Source organism: Urocampus carinirostris, chromosome 1, assembly GCF_059441175.1.
Source record: "Urocampus carinirostris isolate Australia breed hairy pipefish chromosome 1, RoL_Ucar_1.0, whole genome shotgun sequence".
Classification (NCBI taxonomy): Eukaryota; Metazoa; Chordata; class Actinopteri; order Syngnathiformes; family Syngnathidae; genus Urocampus; species Urocampus carinirostris.
In genome coordinates, this window is record NC_142349.1 from 25,417,955 (window position 1) to 25,433,242 (window position 15,288).

The 15,288-nt window shown below is 38.5% G+C and overlaps 1 protein-coding gene across 1 annotated transcript in view; it reads left to right on the top strand.

Annotated features, from left to right (window-relative positions):
* Window positions 1-1,921: 1,921 nt before the first annotated feature.
* ngfra (nerve growth factor receptor a (TNFR superfamily, member 16)) overlaps window positions 1,922-15,288 on the top strand; it is a 64,671-nt gene continuing 51,304 nt past the window's right edge. Inside the window, exons 1-2 of the mRNA XM_088331977.1 lie at window positions 1,922-2,131; window positions 12,172-12,331. Coding sequence (XP_088188103.1) covers window positions 2,093-2,131; window positions 12,172-12,331 — 199 coding nt within the window. The 5' untranslated portion in view covers window positions 1,922-2,092. The remainder of the gene's footprint in view (window positions 2,132-12,171; window positions 12,332-15,288) is intronic.

Genomic DNA, 15,288 nt, shown 5'->3' on the forward strand with positions numbered 1-15,288 from the left:
CCTGATGGCCCACCACAGCTTAAAGTGCCCCCCCGCACACAGATTTAAAAAATAACTTGGATGAACGAACGATGGATTTAAACAGGTGGATATTGCTGAACTTGTTTTCTACAAACACCAAATGCTGTGTTTGGACTTATAGTAGCTATTATAACATATTATTGTGAAAGGATCTTTTGCCCTAAACTCTGCATTAATTTAGATAGATAGATAGATAGATAGATAGATAGATAGATACTTTGTTCATCCCCGAAGGGAAATTCACATTTCCAGCAGCATCCCTGAGCTGAGAACAATCGAGAACAATCGAAAATAACACGGGAGCTGCTGGAGTGGCTGCCATTCGTGAAATGCCATTTAGACCATTCATTACAATTATTGATTGTACCTCTGAATTAAGAAACCAAATCTTAGTTACAGACATTCACCACGTTAAAATATCACGGTTCCATGGGTTTGGTTATCTTGTTTATGAACGCATTTATATTTTCACTAGTATCTAATCAGTATTGGGACTATTTAAAAGGATAAAGCTATTTTAAAGGCAGTTTTAATCTTTGAATTTTTCAGACTTTCTTTTATATAAATAGAATAGTTGTTCTGTAGCTCATATAGAATGGCTTTGCCACCTTTGTATTGAAAGTGAAAAAAAAAGCCTTGTTCAAAATTGTGTGAATGATACTATCATTGCTGATACTGAAAATACAGATAAACTCAACTAAGAAAATGCCTGCAGACTACGTGCTTTATAACAAATATGTTTTCCTCTTAAGTCATTTAAATGTATACCACATATACACATATATGGTTTGCGTTCTAAAAACATCCAACAATAGTATAAACTTGTATTTATTTATTTATTTATTTGTTAGATACTAAAGAACAAACAAAATGTATAAGCTCAAGTAATTATTTAACAAATAAAAGTACTATACCTTACAAACGTTTTTTCTTCTTTTCTTTTATTTTCTTCTTACAAACAACTTCTCTACCATCAAATTATAATTTTAAGAATAATATTGCAAGTCTAATGCACAACAATTTTGCTTAAGGACACAATGTAGTTGATATGATTCCGGTCGGTGACCAAAAAAAGCCATTTTGGACCAAAAAAAGCCATAATGGACAAACAAACAAACAAAATGTCTCTAGCTGCAAAAATAAATAAATAAAAGCCTTATATAATCTTTAAAAGAAAAGAAACACATACTGATTTAATCTATGTTCATTTGAAAAACGTTAAGAATGTGTCCTGTTTTGTCCTATACCAACCATAAAATTTTCCATTGTCAAACATTTTTGAAAAAGCTCTTGGGAGCCACTAGGGAACGCCAAAGACCCGCATGTGGCTCCAGACCAAGTTTAGCAAAAAAGTTAAGTTTTGTTGATTGCAAAGCGTCTTCCTCTGCCTTTCCCCCCCGGCTGCTCGTGTTATATCGGTCCGGAGCATTTTGTCGACATGGAGGCATTTGAAGAGACTTCAAAACGATTTATGCTTACATAATGTGGGTTTGTTTAGCTGTTTTACGTATGTGTACAACTGACACCTCAACGTCATTGACAGCCAAGCAGAAAAGGGGCAGGGCAACTTTTTAAGAAAATGCAGAACACAATGCGCCATGAAATTCCGCGTAGCAGCGAAACAGCGATACAACAAGGGATTACTGTAGTTGATAATTCTATCAAAGCGGAACTAGAGCAGAAAGTAATTGTCTCTTCTTGCAGATGAGACTTACTACGCTCTGTTTGTAAACTGTTGCAAAGCGAGGATTGGAGGCGCGTGAGCGTCGTGACTGCAACTCCGTGCGTTGCACCTGCATGGGAGGGCAAAAAGAGAGGGAGGGAGGAGGAAAGCGAGAGAGAGCGAAAGTGAGAGGGAAACTCACTCTTTCTCTGCATTACACTTGCATCCGAGTCTCACTCTGGACAGGACACTGCTCCTCCTCCTCCTTCTCCTCTCCCTCCTCCTCTTGCTCTTGATGCTGCAGTGAAGAGAGAAGAAAATACATCAGTTTGGGATGAACATGAGAACATAGATTGTCTTACTTTCCCTCTTTGGCTTTTTCTCTCTCGGACAACACACAGAAACAGGATGACTCCTTTTCCGATTCTTGTGATCATGTACACTTTGGTAAGTACGTGTTCACTTTTCATTTTGGACTTCCTTGGACTACTTCGCCACTTGCATGCGATTCAAAGCAATGCTTAGATTGGGGGTGTCAAACTCGTTTTGCTCAGGGGATACATGGTAGAAAACACAATTGCATCGGGGCCAAACATATATATTAATAGCATACAAATTGTGCCTTAGCTGGACGGATGGGGATCTTTTTGGAGGCTCACATTTAAATTATGATTCAAGGAAGTGATATTTGATTAAGGCTTTATTTCAAGGTTCCCCTCCAATACTTTTTATACCTCCAAAATACCACATAAACACTAATTTGTATAATTGATCTAATGTTTCAAAAGTCCTTCTGCTATTCATTTCGTTGTTTATCTGAATGAAGATATATACCCGAATATGGAAAGTTTGCTGTCAGATGTCATACCTATATCGAAATCTAAACTTTTACTTTAAAAATCCTGATATTTGACTCTCTCTGTGTGTGTACAGTATGTTTGTGTATTTGTGATTGTTTGTGTGTCTGTGTGTGATTTATAGGCTCTCTAACGGCTGAACCGCTTTTGTTAAAAATGCACAGTTGTACTTAGGAAGTGTCTGTAGCTAGGTTTCTTGTCAAGGCACTCACAACAAATATCAACAAAATTCATAAACATATGCTTTTTTTTAGTCTGCTTTCGCGGGGTCTCCGCCTCCCCAAGCAGCTGAATCCAACCTGCTATTGGCCTGACAACACCAATCCATTTTGTTTGTATATTTTAGAGAGTAACTTTTGCAAAGACACAGAGGACCTATTTTTTAAATGTTATATTTTTTGCATTGCCCTAATTAGCACTTCTGTGACTCTTATTTTAAGTCAATTTACAATGGGATGGGTTACTTCTCTTTTCTCTGGTTGATTAATAGTGGTCAGTTATTACAGCTTTGGCCACATATAATAATCTATTAATTTAAAAATGCAAGTCATTGTTTTTCTCTTGAGCTTCTTAGAGGATTGTCTCACGGGCCACAAAAAATGATGTAGCGATCCACATTTAGCTTCAAGGCCATACGTTTGAAACATGTGACTCTGATGAATGAGTGAGGGTGACTGAAGTGTGGGCTGGGGGCCCAAAACAGATCTCAGGGCAATTTTAGTTGCGGACATAAAAATGATTGATGTTTTGAGTGACTTCAACTTTTTACTACTCTTAGATTTATCAATAAGAAAAAAGACATACAACAAGGTAGCAAGATCAAAGAAAAAAAACAACCAATCAGAAGGAGGGTGTGACTTTTTCTCACAAACGTGAAATTTTGTTCCCACAAAACAAGACTTTTTGGAATGGAATGTTGTATTTTGTCCACTGGTGCAAGACGTGCGATGGATCCCTCATTAGTCACCTCTTCTGTTTCTGATTGATTCTTGACGTGGTAGTTTTTTAGAGCACAGACTGTGAGGTACAATTTAGTGTTGCAGAAGATTCAATCAGATCACATTCATAGTTTGTATTTCTGTCAAGTCATTACTTGTCATGATGATTCATTACATTTACCTGTGCCCGCTCGTTTGGCGCCAGCTGCTGCTGGCTACCTGATTGGTTCCCTGTCCTACCTAAGCTCAGTCCTTTCACTCACCTGTTGTCAGTCCATCAGCAAACCTCTGTTTTCACAAGGCAAGCATTTTTGACTCTGACTCCCGTTGGTCCCGTTTTATCAGCCGTTTTCTACTCGTCCGGTCCTGATTTGTCTCCTGCTACGACCCGTTTTTTGACCGTGTTCTGATCTCCCGTCCCAGCTAATGACCTGTTTTTCCGTCTAACTACGGTACGATCTCGCGGTCCGGAAGATCCACTTCCGCATTCGGAACGCGTTCCGATCCCGAAAGCGCTGCTTTTTCTCTATATTTATTTTGTGAGTACGTTACGCATCTGGGTCCCACTTCTGTTCTGGTCGTGACATATTTGATGTTTTAACAAAATAACAAAAAGGTGCTTCTCTCATCCTCGCAAAGTTGATTTTTGAAATATGAAACAGTTTTCTATACAAGTAGTGTTGATTGGTGGCTTTCAAACAGCCATGTCAAAAATACGGCCTGTGAGCTGGATCTGGCCCATTGCATAATTGAAACCGGCACGCAATAAACTTTTGAAATTGTCAAAAAAGCGAGTAATTTCTATGAAAAATTATGATTCTTTAAATAAATGCAAACAAAATGCTCTCTTCAGCCACTAGAGGGCAGTGTTGTGTTGGTAAAACGTGGTGAGTTGGTTCGGGTGGCATTCACTTAAATGTTAAAATAAACCAGTTAACACATTCAATGCCAAACATGATAGTGTCCCCCATTGTATGTGAATACATTTGTGGTGTTTAGAAAAGATCCCTTGTCATCCTTAAATATAATATATAGAGTAAGTCACTAATATAAGCTGAAAGATAAACCGCAATAGTGAAAAACAGCTGGGAATTTGGAGTTTATACTCTTTTCCTGAGAACTGGAAGTCTGGATCCAAACCCAGAGCCACACTGAGTTTGACATCCCTGCTCTAAAGGGACACTGTGTATTACTCAGCGCCTCCTTATGGTAAATTTATAAACATGTCAGACTAATTAACCCATCATGCTCAAACATCCAATATTTTATGGTTACTTTTCCATCCATCCATCCATCCATATATCCATCGATCCATCGATCCATCCATCGATCCATCCATCCATCCATCCATCCATCCATCCATCCATCCATCCATCCATCCATCCATCCATCCATCCATCCATCCATCCATCCATCCATCCATCCACTTCTATTCATCCGGCCGTGGGCAGGGGACAACCTGAACTGGTTGCCAGCCAGTAGCAGGGCACTTAGGGACAGACAACTCACTCGCCCATTCACACCTAGGGACAATTTGGACCGGCCATTTAACCTGACATACACGTTTTTTGGAACGTGGGAGGAAACCGGAGTGCCCGGAGGAAACCCACGCAAGCACGGGGAGAACATGCAAACCCCACACAGGAAGCCTGGTCGCTGGATTTGATCTCATGACCTCAGAACTGTGCGGTGGATGCGCTAACCACTGCCGCCCACTTGTTTTTCCATACAGTGGCATTTGAAAAAAAAAAGGTCATTGTATTTATCTAAGTCAAGCCATGTTTATTTGTGATGCTCTTAATCACAATGAGTCTCAAAGAGTACAGACTATGATAACACCATTTGGCATAATGTTCATTTAGTCTTCTAATAAATACAGACATTTGCTTTTATCTTCACCTTCCACGACTGTCTGAAATCATAGCTTACCATCACCCAACAAATGAATCCATTCAACAACCAACTTTTTCCATCACAGATTTTTCCTCGATGGCCATACGCTTTCCCACTCGGTTAGACTTTGCCTCCCTTGATGGCATCTTTTAGATTGACGGCGAGAGGACTCTTCGAATGACGGCAAAGCGGGCGTGTAACAGCAGACGGAAATGGCGCAGGCGCTTTCAGCCAGCTGCGCTGTGACAGCTGGCCCAAAAGACAGCCACACATTCAATTTAAGAATCGACTTCATCCCCTTCCTCCCCACCTGCTCGCACCCAAAGTCAGCGTGAAATCAGTGTGAAGGCAAAACAAGCGCGCCCTAAGCTAAGTGGATCAGGCCAAAATGTCACATTGGAAAGAAAGGCAGCAGACAGCAAGTTGTTTTAGACACATGACGAATTTAAAACAAAAACATAACTTTTACAAGTCAACCTTTAAACTTAAAACTTCCAAACTAAACTTTAAAGGGACAGTGTGTATTAAAAAGAACAAAGAAAATAATAAAAATTAAGGAGACTCAAAGTGAACAAAATGGTACATTTTTTTTCTCATTTTTTACACCTTTTAAATTTTTGCCAAGTATTTGGGAATCTGTAGCAGCAAGACGGTGGACGATTAATTTTGTATGGCCCAGATATAGAATATGACTTTTTTTTGACCTGATACAGGAAAAAAAGGGTTTTTAAAGAAATTGTGTTTGAGTAAGTTATAGGAAAATGTTGCCATATGGCATCATTAGGCTTTGAGGTGAGCAGGATTTCTGTACCTGCACTCACTCTGTCTGATCAACTATAAAGAACACCTATGTGTTTCTTTGCAGGGTTGATTGCCTCCTTGACCTCATAACAGTATAATGTATAACATGATTATTAACCAAACGTCATATCACATTTATTTTTCTCTGAATGAGTCATTTATTAATTTAAAAAAAAGAAAAAGCGAAGAACAGTCATGTTCTGGCCTCCTCTCTGCTCCTTTTACTTCACTTATTTTAACGAGGTTCCTGTGGATCATTGAAAAGTCTTAAAAGGCATCAAATTAATTATTTCAAAAACAAGGCTTTCAATGGCATGTCTTTAATTCAGTTTTCAAAAGTCTAACAAATGTGAACAAAAAAAATAATATTTGTATTTGTTAGAACTGAAAATAATTCGTAAAAGTATTTTTTTATGATAGATAGATAGATAGATAGATAGATAGATACTTTGTTCATCCCCGAAGGGAAACGCATCATGGATGTTGCAGAAGAGTTCTTCTGAGTTATGAATATCTGCTAGTTTTTACTGAGGATCCATTATGTATTGTAAACATCCTTTTCATTTATTGTTTTCATTGTCTAAAACATAGTTGTGTTAGTCAGATGGAAAGTTTTAAATTTGACCAAGAATAACATTCACATTTGTTTAAGATTGTGACTTTTAAGGGGTTTTGTTTTTTTCAATTGTGATTTTTTTGTGTCGATTTGGTCCTGAATTTGATTTTAAAAGGCATTAAAAAAGTCTCAACCAGTCTTTAATTTAACTTGCCTTAAGCTGTAGGAACCCTGTTTAAGTGATAATTTAGAAAACAGTCATTTTCCTCTGTGAGCCAAAGGCGAACATAGCATTTGCTACACTTCAGGCTGGTGTACCCTTTATCACAATGCCTGCAGAGTACGTTATCTGTTTTCCTTGGGAAATGTGCTATTAGGCCCTTGCAGACATCCAATGGACCCTCCACATGAGTTGTTGGTCATGCACATGGCTTCTTGGATGGCGTCCCACTCACATCACCATAGGGTGGCTGTCCTCTTTTTGTTATTTTGTTCATATAATCAGAACAGAATCAATCAACATGCAGATAGAAATATATATTTACAATAAATACATAAATAAATACACAGATATAAATAGACACAAGTCAAAAATATTACAAAACAACAAATAAAGAGAAATACCACAAACAAAAATGATTTCTCATCACTCTCATTACTGTCTTTTCCCATCTCAAAGTCACTGTTACCATCTTGGATGGCAAAATCCACATCCTCCACACTGAATCTGTGACCTCTCTCTGCTAGTTGCATTCTGAAATGGAAGCAGTAAAACATAAATCAACATACTGTATCAATGTATCAATTTTATTTGCACAGCCATCCATCAGTTGTATACATCTTCCCCACTTGAACAATTCAAATCCCATTTCAAAAGCATTCCACTCATCTGGCCATTCTATTCTCTACTTTGCACATGTTTACTACCACAAAAGCTCAACGATGCCATATGGCAACATTGACATTAAAGGCTTAAAACAACATTTGATAATATTATTTCATGGAAGCTAGATATGAACATGCTCTAGACATTGTAATAATAGCAAAACACAATAAAGGTTTTTCATTACCTGGAAACAACAAATCTAGTCCAATGAATGAAAGGCAATTTGAGGTTCAGAAGTTTGCAGGGTTTGTGACTTCAGGGCCAGAGGGCTTGACTAATAAACACAACCAGTGTCTGATGACAATCTTGGCAGGTACAACAGGATCCATTGAAAATGTAAATGTTGTCTTTAGAAAAAAAAATGTTGAGAAATGTTTGGGGGGTGGTAACTGTGATGTTCCCATAATGTAACACTGTGCCTTAGAAGGGTTAAGGTAAGATTTATTTTATGTAAAATAAATGCTTGTTTCTTGACCTAAGAGCATTTTTAATAATGCATATTTGTATGATAGTAAATGTAATATCCCTTATCATTTAAATTGATATTTTCTTAATGAATTAAGTTTTTCTTTTACCACCAGGAGGTCCAAAAAACACAAACTATGCCTTTAAAAATAGATGGATAGATAGATAGATAGATAGATAGATAGATAGATAGATAGATAGATAGATAGATAGATAGATAGATAGATAGATAGATAGATAGATAGATAGATAGATAGATAGATAGATAGATAGATAGATAGATAGATAGATAGATAGATAGATAGATAGATAGATACTTTATTCATCCCCGGAGGGAAATTCACATTTCCAGCAGCATCCCTGAGCTGAGAACAATACAATAATAAAGCAAAAATAATACAATATACAAATACCCAGTGTGACGTGCAAATGCCCACTGTAGCGTGTTATATAGAATATCTAAATAGTGCTACACAGAATACATATTGCAATAAAATTCGGTAATATGCAATGTAGGTGTTGCGGTTTAATGTGGGCTTTTACTCTGCCGGGTAGAGTTAAAGAGCCTCATGGCATGAGGAAGAAAAGATCTCTTCAGTCTGTCCGTAGTACAAGACAGTGACAGCAGTCTGTCGCTGAAACTGCTCTTCTGTCTGGAGATAATGCTGTGTAGTGGATGCGATGGATTGTCCATGATTGACCGCAGCTTTTCCAGTGCCCGTCTCTCAGCTACTGTTGTTAGGCTGTCCAGCTCTTTGCCCACAACAGAGCTCGCTTTCCTAGCCAGTTTATTGAGACGAGAGGCATCCTTCTTCTTGACGCTGCCTCCCCAACACGCTGTCGCATAGAAGAGGGCGCTTGCCACAACTGTCTCATAGAATATTTTCAGGAGCTTTTTGCAGATTTTGAAGGAGGCCAGCCTTCTGAGGAAGTAAAGTCGGCTTTGCCCTTTCCTACATAGAGCTTCTGTGTTGGCAGTCCAGTCCAGTTTGTTGTCCAGCTGCACACCCAGGTATTTGTAGGTCTGAACAAATTCCACACATTCTCCTTTGATGGTTACAGGAACCGGGTGAGTTCTGGTTCTCCTGAAGTCCACCACCATCTCCCTGGTCTTGGTGGTGTTCAGGTGCAGGTGGTTTGCGTCGCTCCATCGGACAAAGTCCTGAATCAATTTCCTGTACTCCTCCCCCTGCCCATTTCTGATACATCCCACGATCGCAGTGTCGTTGGCAAACTTTTGCACATGGCAGGACTCAGAGTTGTACTTAAAGTTCGATGTATACAGAGTGAATAGGAACGGAGAGAGCACGGTCCCCTGCGGAGATCCTGTGCTACTAACCACAGTGTCCGATGCACAGCCCCCCTGTTTCACATACTGGGGTCTGCATGTCAGGTAGTTAGTAATCCATTCTACAAGGTGTGAGCTAACTCCCATCTCTGTCAGTTTCCTACTCAGTAGCAGAGGCTGTATGGTATTGTAGGCACTGGAGAAGTCCAAAAATGTAATCCTCACAGCCCCCTTAGCCCTATCCAGGTGAGAGAGGGATCGGTGTAACATGTATACTATAGCATCCTCCACTCCCACCTTCTCCTGGTAAGCAAATTGCAGTGGGTCGATGGCGTGACGGACCTGTAGCCTCAGGTGGTGCAGCAGCAACCGCTCCATGGTTTTCATCACATGATGTCAGGGCGACCGGCCTGAAGTCGTTGAGATCCTCAGGTCTTGATTTATTTGGGACTGGGATGATGCAGGATGTTTTCCACAGCTAAGGGACCCTCCCCTGTCCAAGGCTCAGGTTGAAGATGCGCTGTAGAGGGTCTCCCAGCTCAGACGCACAGGCTCTCAGCAGTCAAATAATATAAAAAGACAACCACCAAGAGAGTGAAAGTATCAAAGTACCAAAAGGACTATTATGTTTCATTTCACTTAGGTCCAGATAAGAATGGATTCCAAACCTTTCCTGAAAAACATATATTATTTGATAATCACATGACCTAAGAAGTTATTTGACACTAACAGTTCTAATGTGTCCCATTTGATTCATTATGGTCTGTATTTAATCTAGATTTTTTTGAGTGAAAATATACATTAAAGAAGCCTGGAAAACCCTGGACTGTATTATATAGCGCTTCCCAGTGGTAAAAATAAAAATCCTATTCAATAAAATAAGCATTGGTTTAAACATTGGGCAAAAAGTACTATCACATGTATGCATTTAATAAACCCGAATGGTTTTAAAGGTAGGTAATATGTGGCCTGAGATACATCTTTAAGAGATTGTCATGTGTTGTCTCATTTTCCAAGTATTGCAGCTAGAATGAAACTTTTGCGAAGGTACCTTGCCCCGGTGTTATTTTTAGCCGTGGTTAACTGCTACTTCTGTTTCACAGCTGTATCCTGCATATTTTCTTTGTTTACAAGTATCCACAGCCTTTCATTTCAACGTAACTCTCACACGAGTTATATTAGAATCTCGACTGTGGCCTACTGCTCACGGCGATCTGCTTTTGCTATTGTTATCTACTCCGTGAAAATAAATCTTGCGTCAATCACTTTCCGCATCTGGTCATGCAAGTGAATTTAAGCCTGACAACTTCTGTTTTGCCCTCTCAAGCTTTTACTGGCCTTCATATTAGCCGCTCAGGTTAGCCACTTGAATGTGGCCTATAAAGCTCCGACCAACTCCATTTGATTGCTTTATTTAGCAGCTCCAGGATATTGCCCGAGGGGATTCACACCCGCTTCAACGTCTTGTGACTTGCAGAAATGCTTTTGAATGTGATATTGTTTTGGGTTTGCATAGTTTGACATTTTCCAATTATATTGCTTATGTTACATGTGTCAACCCTATGGCCTATGATACAATGCCCAAAGAAGAACAAGAGAAAACAATGTCACTAAAGGCCAGGTGCCACTCGCAAAGCACCTACTGTGGCAGTGTTTGAAGACTACCATCCCAATGTTATTTGGCTTAAAATACAAATTATAGATGCACTGTTTAGGGCAATATAATTGGATACCCGTCTTAACATTTGCTTCTAAACTACACTTTTTACCTCCAGTGATCGGAAATGATCCGTTATCAACTGGATTTAAAAATAAAATGATAAATAGCACCTGGTGGTCTTTGGAGAAGTTTTAATAAGCTTTAGCTCTTTCCTGTACTTAATATAAAATCTCACAGCAAAGTCCCCATACTCAAGCAAACATTTTCATTAAGAAAAATAAATGAAGCAGAAAGACTTTTGAATTAATCATTTGAATTAGTATTTGTCAGCTATTTTTGTCACTTTTCAGTTTGCGTGAGTTTCCCCCGATCTAAATAAACTGTAGTGGAAATAAACGTATTTTTTTTAACAAAAACACAGTTGATAAACACTACGAGAAAATAAATCCTAGTAAAAGAAAAAATGTTGAAAAAAATCCCTTTAATAATAGTTACACTGTCAGATCTTACATCCCCCAGTCCTAATTTAATTGTGAGTCTCTGAAAAGACCCCCGGGCCTTCAGCTAAGACAAACTTTTTATGCCAATAATTTACTCATCTGGGCCCCATGAAATGAGTTTGACACCCCTAGTTTATGTAATCAAATTACTCTGCAAAAATGTTTGCCACTAAAAAATTCCAAGATTAAGAACAATCTGTTTCTATCATGTTAAAGGATATTATCTTGAGACCCCTCCATGACAGGATCTTATGTTTATAATTGAATTAATATGTTTCAAAGTTGCTAGGAGAATAGGAGAGGACCCAAACCATTAATAAGAAATTCCAACCTCTAAAGCCTCCCTCCTCTGTGATTTCTTTTAATTACATGTTAAAAAATAGATCTAGCCTAAAGGATGTGGGAATCCAAGAACTACAACATGACTGGCCAATAGTGACAAAAAAATAAAGAGTGCATAACAGTCGAAAGAATGAACACCAGTGAGGTAAAAAAGTGAAAATAATGAAACGGCATCTATGCAATCTTCATTGCAGGTGTCCAATCTTATTAACAGAATAAAACTATCTCAGCGGCTCGCAGAATCATCGAAGCCATTTCCTTTCAATGGTTGCTCATGTTTATGGTATGCTTTTTCCTCAAGGTGGCGTGGGCAGCGTCCAAGAGTGAGAGAGCCGTGCAATTGCCCTGTGACTCGGGCCAGTACACAAAGGACGGCGAGTGTTGCCGTGAGTGTCCACCCGGTGAGGGCGTGGTCAGGCCGTGCGGTGCCAAGCAGACTCTTTGCGCACAGTGTCTCGACAGTAAGTCTGTGCTTTATTTTTCATTGCCATACTCAGTATCATCATAGGTCGTGTTGAGCGTGTTGTAATCTGTACCCTGATGAAAATGAAACTGATACAAAAGAAATAGTGTAGGTGATTATAGAATTACCATATTTTCCATACTATAAAGAGCACCGGGTTATAAGGCGCACCACCCCAAAATAATCTTTTCAGATAGTTATTTTCCATGTATAAGGCGCATGGAATTAAAGTTACAGTGAGAGCTATGGTTACAAAAATAATAAACGAGGACCATATTTGTGCAATGATTGATCAGTCAAAATATGTTGCTGATCACAATTGCAAAATATTTGATGCAATCGGCTTTGAACCCGCCCTATCTTAACCGCCACACCAGTGTTTCTCAACTGGCGGGTCACCCAAAGCGGGTCGCAGTCCCGTTTTTAGCGGATCACGCGCCTTTGCCTTGGCAAAATAAGGCTAAGAAGAAGAAAAAAGGAGAGTCGATTAGACTCTTTAACAGAGATAGAGGGTGATAATGTTCGGTCAACTGGCGTGTTTGAGAAGGACCACATCTTATTTTATGGTGATTTTGTTGGTTTTATTTTCTTTTTTACCCATAGAAATTCCCTTTGAGTTGTTGAAAAAAGTTTACATTGCAGAAATGATGCTTTATCTTCTGAACTTTCATGCCCTGATTGGTAAAGAAGGTGTTGTCATTTTGCCAAAGTAAATATTTTAAAATAGCTCAAAAGTGATTTCTATACAAGGTGCAAATTCTCTGTGCTTTACTGTTCTATGAGATACAAAGTCAATTTAGGGACATTAGTGATGTATGCTAAGGGGGATTTCACACGGGAGGACATTTTTCGGCACAACACGACAAGGTCAAAATGATCACCACAGGTCTAGAGTGCTCTCTTACGTCTTAGTGCGAAAATAACATTTCAAATAATATACCCCTCAATGATGTGTTAGAAATTTCACATATAAGTGGCAACCGGAGTATAAGTCCACTCTGCAGTCAAACTATGATAAAAACTGAAATTTATGCTCCAGAAAATACGGTACTTAGCAGTCCCTTTGTCAAGTCATGTCAAGCCAAGTCATGGTTATTTGTATAGCCCAGGGGTGGCGAACAAGTTTGACACAAAGAGCAGACATTTTTAACTGTGAGAGATTCAAAGAGCCACACCACGCACTAACCTGCCATGACAGACAGACACACACAAATTAAAAACCTATTATTTCCCATGACACACTTCTCTCCTTACAATACAACAAGTATTGTTCTTCTGTTGATTTCAAGGAAAGTGTCCACCCTCAATACACAAAAAAACTAAACATGAAACAAGGCAAAGAGCCAGAGTATATAGAACATATGATGAGGCAAAGAGCCGCATTCTTATTGGCCAAGAGCCGCATGTGGCTCTAGAGCCGCGTGTTCGCCACCCCTGGTATAGCCCTTAATCACAAAGGGCTGCACAGACCAGAGATTATTGCAAACCACAGACTATTATTACACCATCCCATGATCTAAAACCTACATGAGGGCAAGGAAAAACTCAAAAACCTCAACATGAGTAAAATGAAGAAACCTTGAAAAGGGACGCACATGAGGTAATCCCCCTTCCAGGATGACCAGGCTGCAATGGATGTTGCAATAACAAAGAATACATAGATATTATCAACATAAAATATATTTCATTTGTTAGCTATAGAATATATGTGTGTTTTAAGCCTAGATTTAAACATTTCCACTGAGGTTGCAGATCGAATCTCAGGGGGAAGAGCATTCCACAGCACCGGGGTCCGAATGGAGAACGCTCTCGAACCTGCGGATCTCTTCTTGGCTCTTGGGATCACCATTGTCATTTTTTTGTCCTCTATTCGAGCGAGAAGCTCATTCAGTCAGAAAAACAGATCACACTTTTACCTTTAGAATGGACCAATTTGACTTAAATGAATGAATGAATGAATGAATGAAAACTTTATTCGAACATTAAAATAAAAACAGAACTAAAACAATAAATCAACAACAAAATAATGTGACATATTATGCCCGAAAATGGGTAGTAAAAAGCAAATGCTTATATCCCCTACCCCTTCATCTTCCCTATTACATATACCAATGATATAACAAAAATTGTAATAATATTAATAATAACAGTTATGATATAACAATAGCAACAATAACACAAAGTTAGCCATAGTTCTAGACGCACTATTCCCAATCTCTCGTATCACTCATACCACATTCCCTTCATCTCTGTATTTCGCCAAGAATGTTTTTTTTTAATTTAAATTTGAACAAGTGAATAGTTGAACATTGTTTGATCTCGTCTTGTAAATTGTTACAAAGTTTGACTCCACACACAGACACACACATATATTTCCTGGTGGTTCTCACCTTCGGGATTATGAATTTACTACAGCCCATTAAGTTACAATTTTCCTCTTTCCGAATTAATAATTTATGGATGTTTTCTGGCACTATGTTTTTGTAGACCTTGAATAGCAGCTGTGCAGTGAAAAACATTACTAAATCATCTAATTTTAATAATTTGGACTGCAGGAATTAAACATTAGTATGATCTGGATATCCTACCCATGTGTATGGTTCTAATTGCACGTTTTTGGAGGATAAAAAGGGGCTGTAGTGAACTTTTGTAATTATTGCCTCAGACTTCTGCACAATATGTTAAGTATGGCAGAACTAGAGAACAATATAATAAATACAATGCATTATAGTTTAAAATGAATTTGGCTTTATTTATTATTGAAATGCTTTTAGACACTTTAGTTTGTATGTGTCTGATGTGTGTTTTCCAGCTTAATTTATTGTCTATTATGACCCCTAAAAACTTAATTTCTGATACAGTGTCTATTGCAGCACTGTCCATTTTGACCTCTATATTTTGATTTGCCTTGTGATTACCGAAGAATATTACTTTGGTTTTATTTAAATATAAATA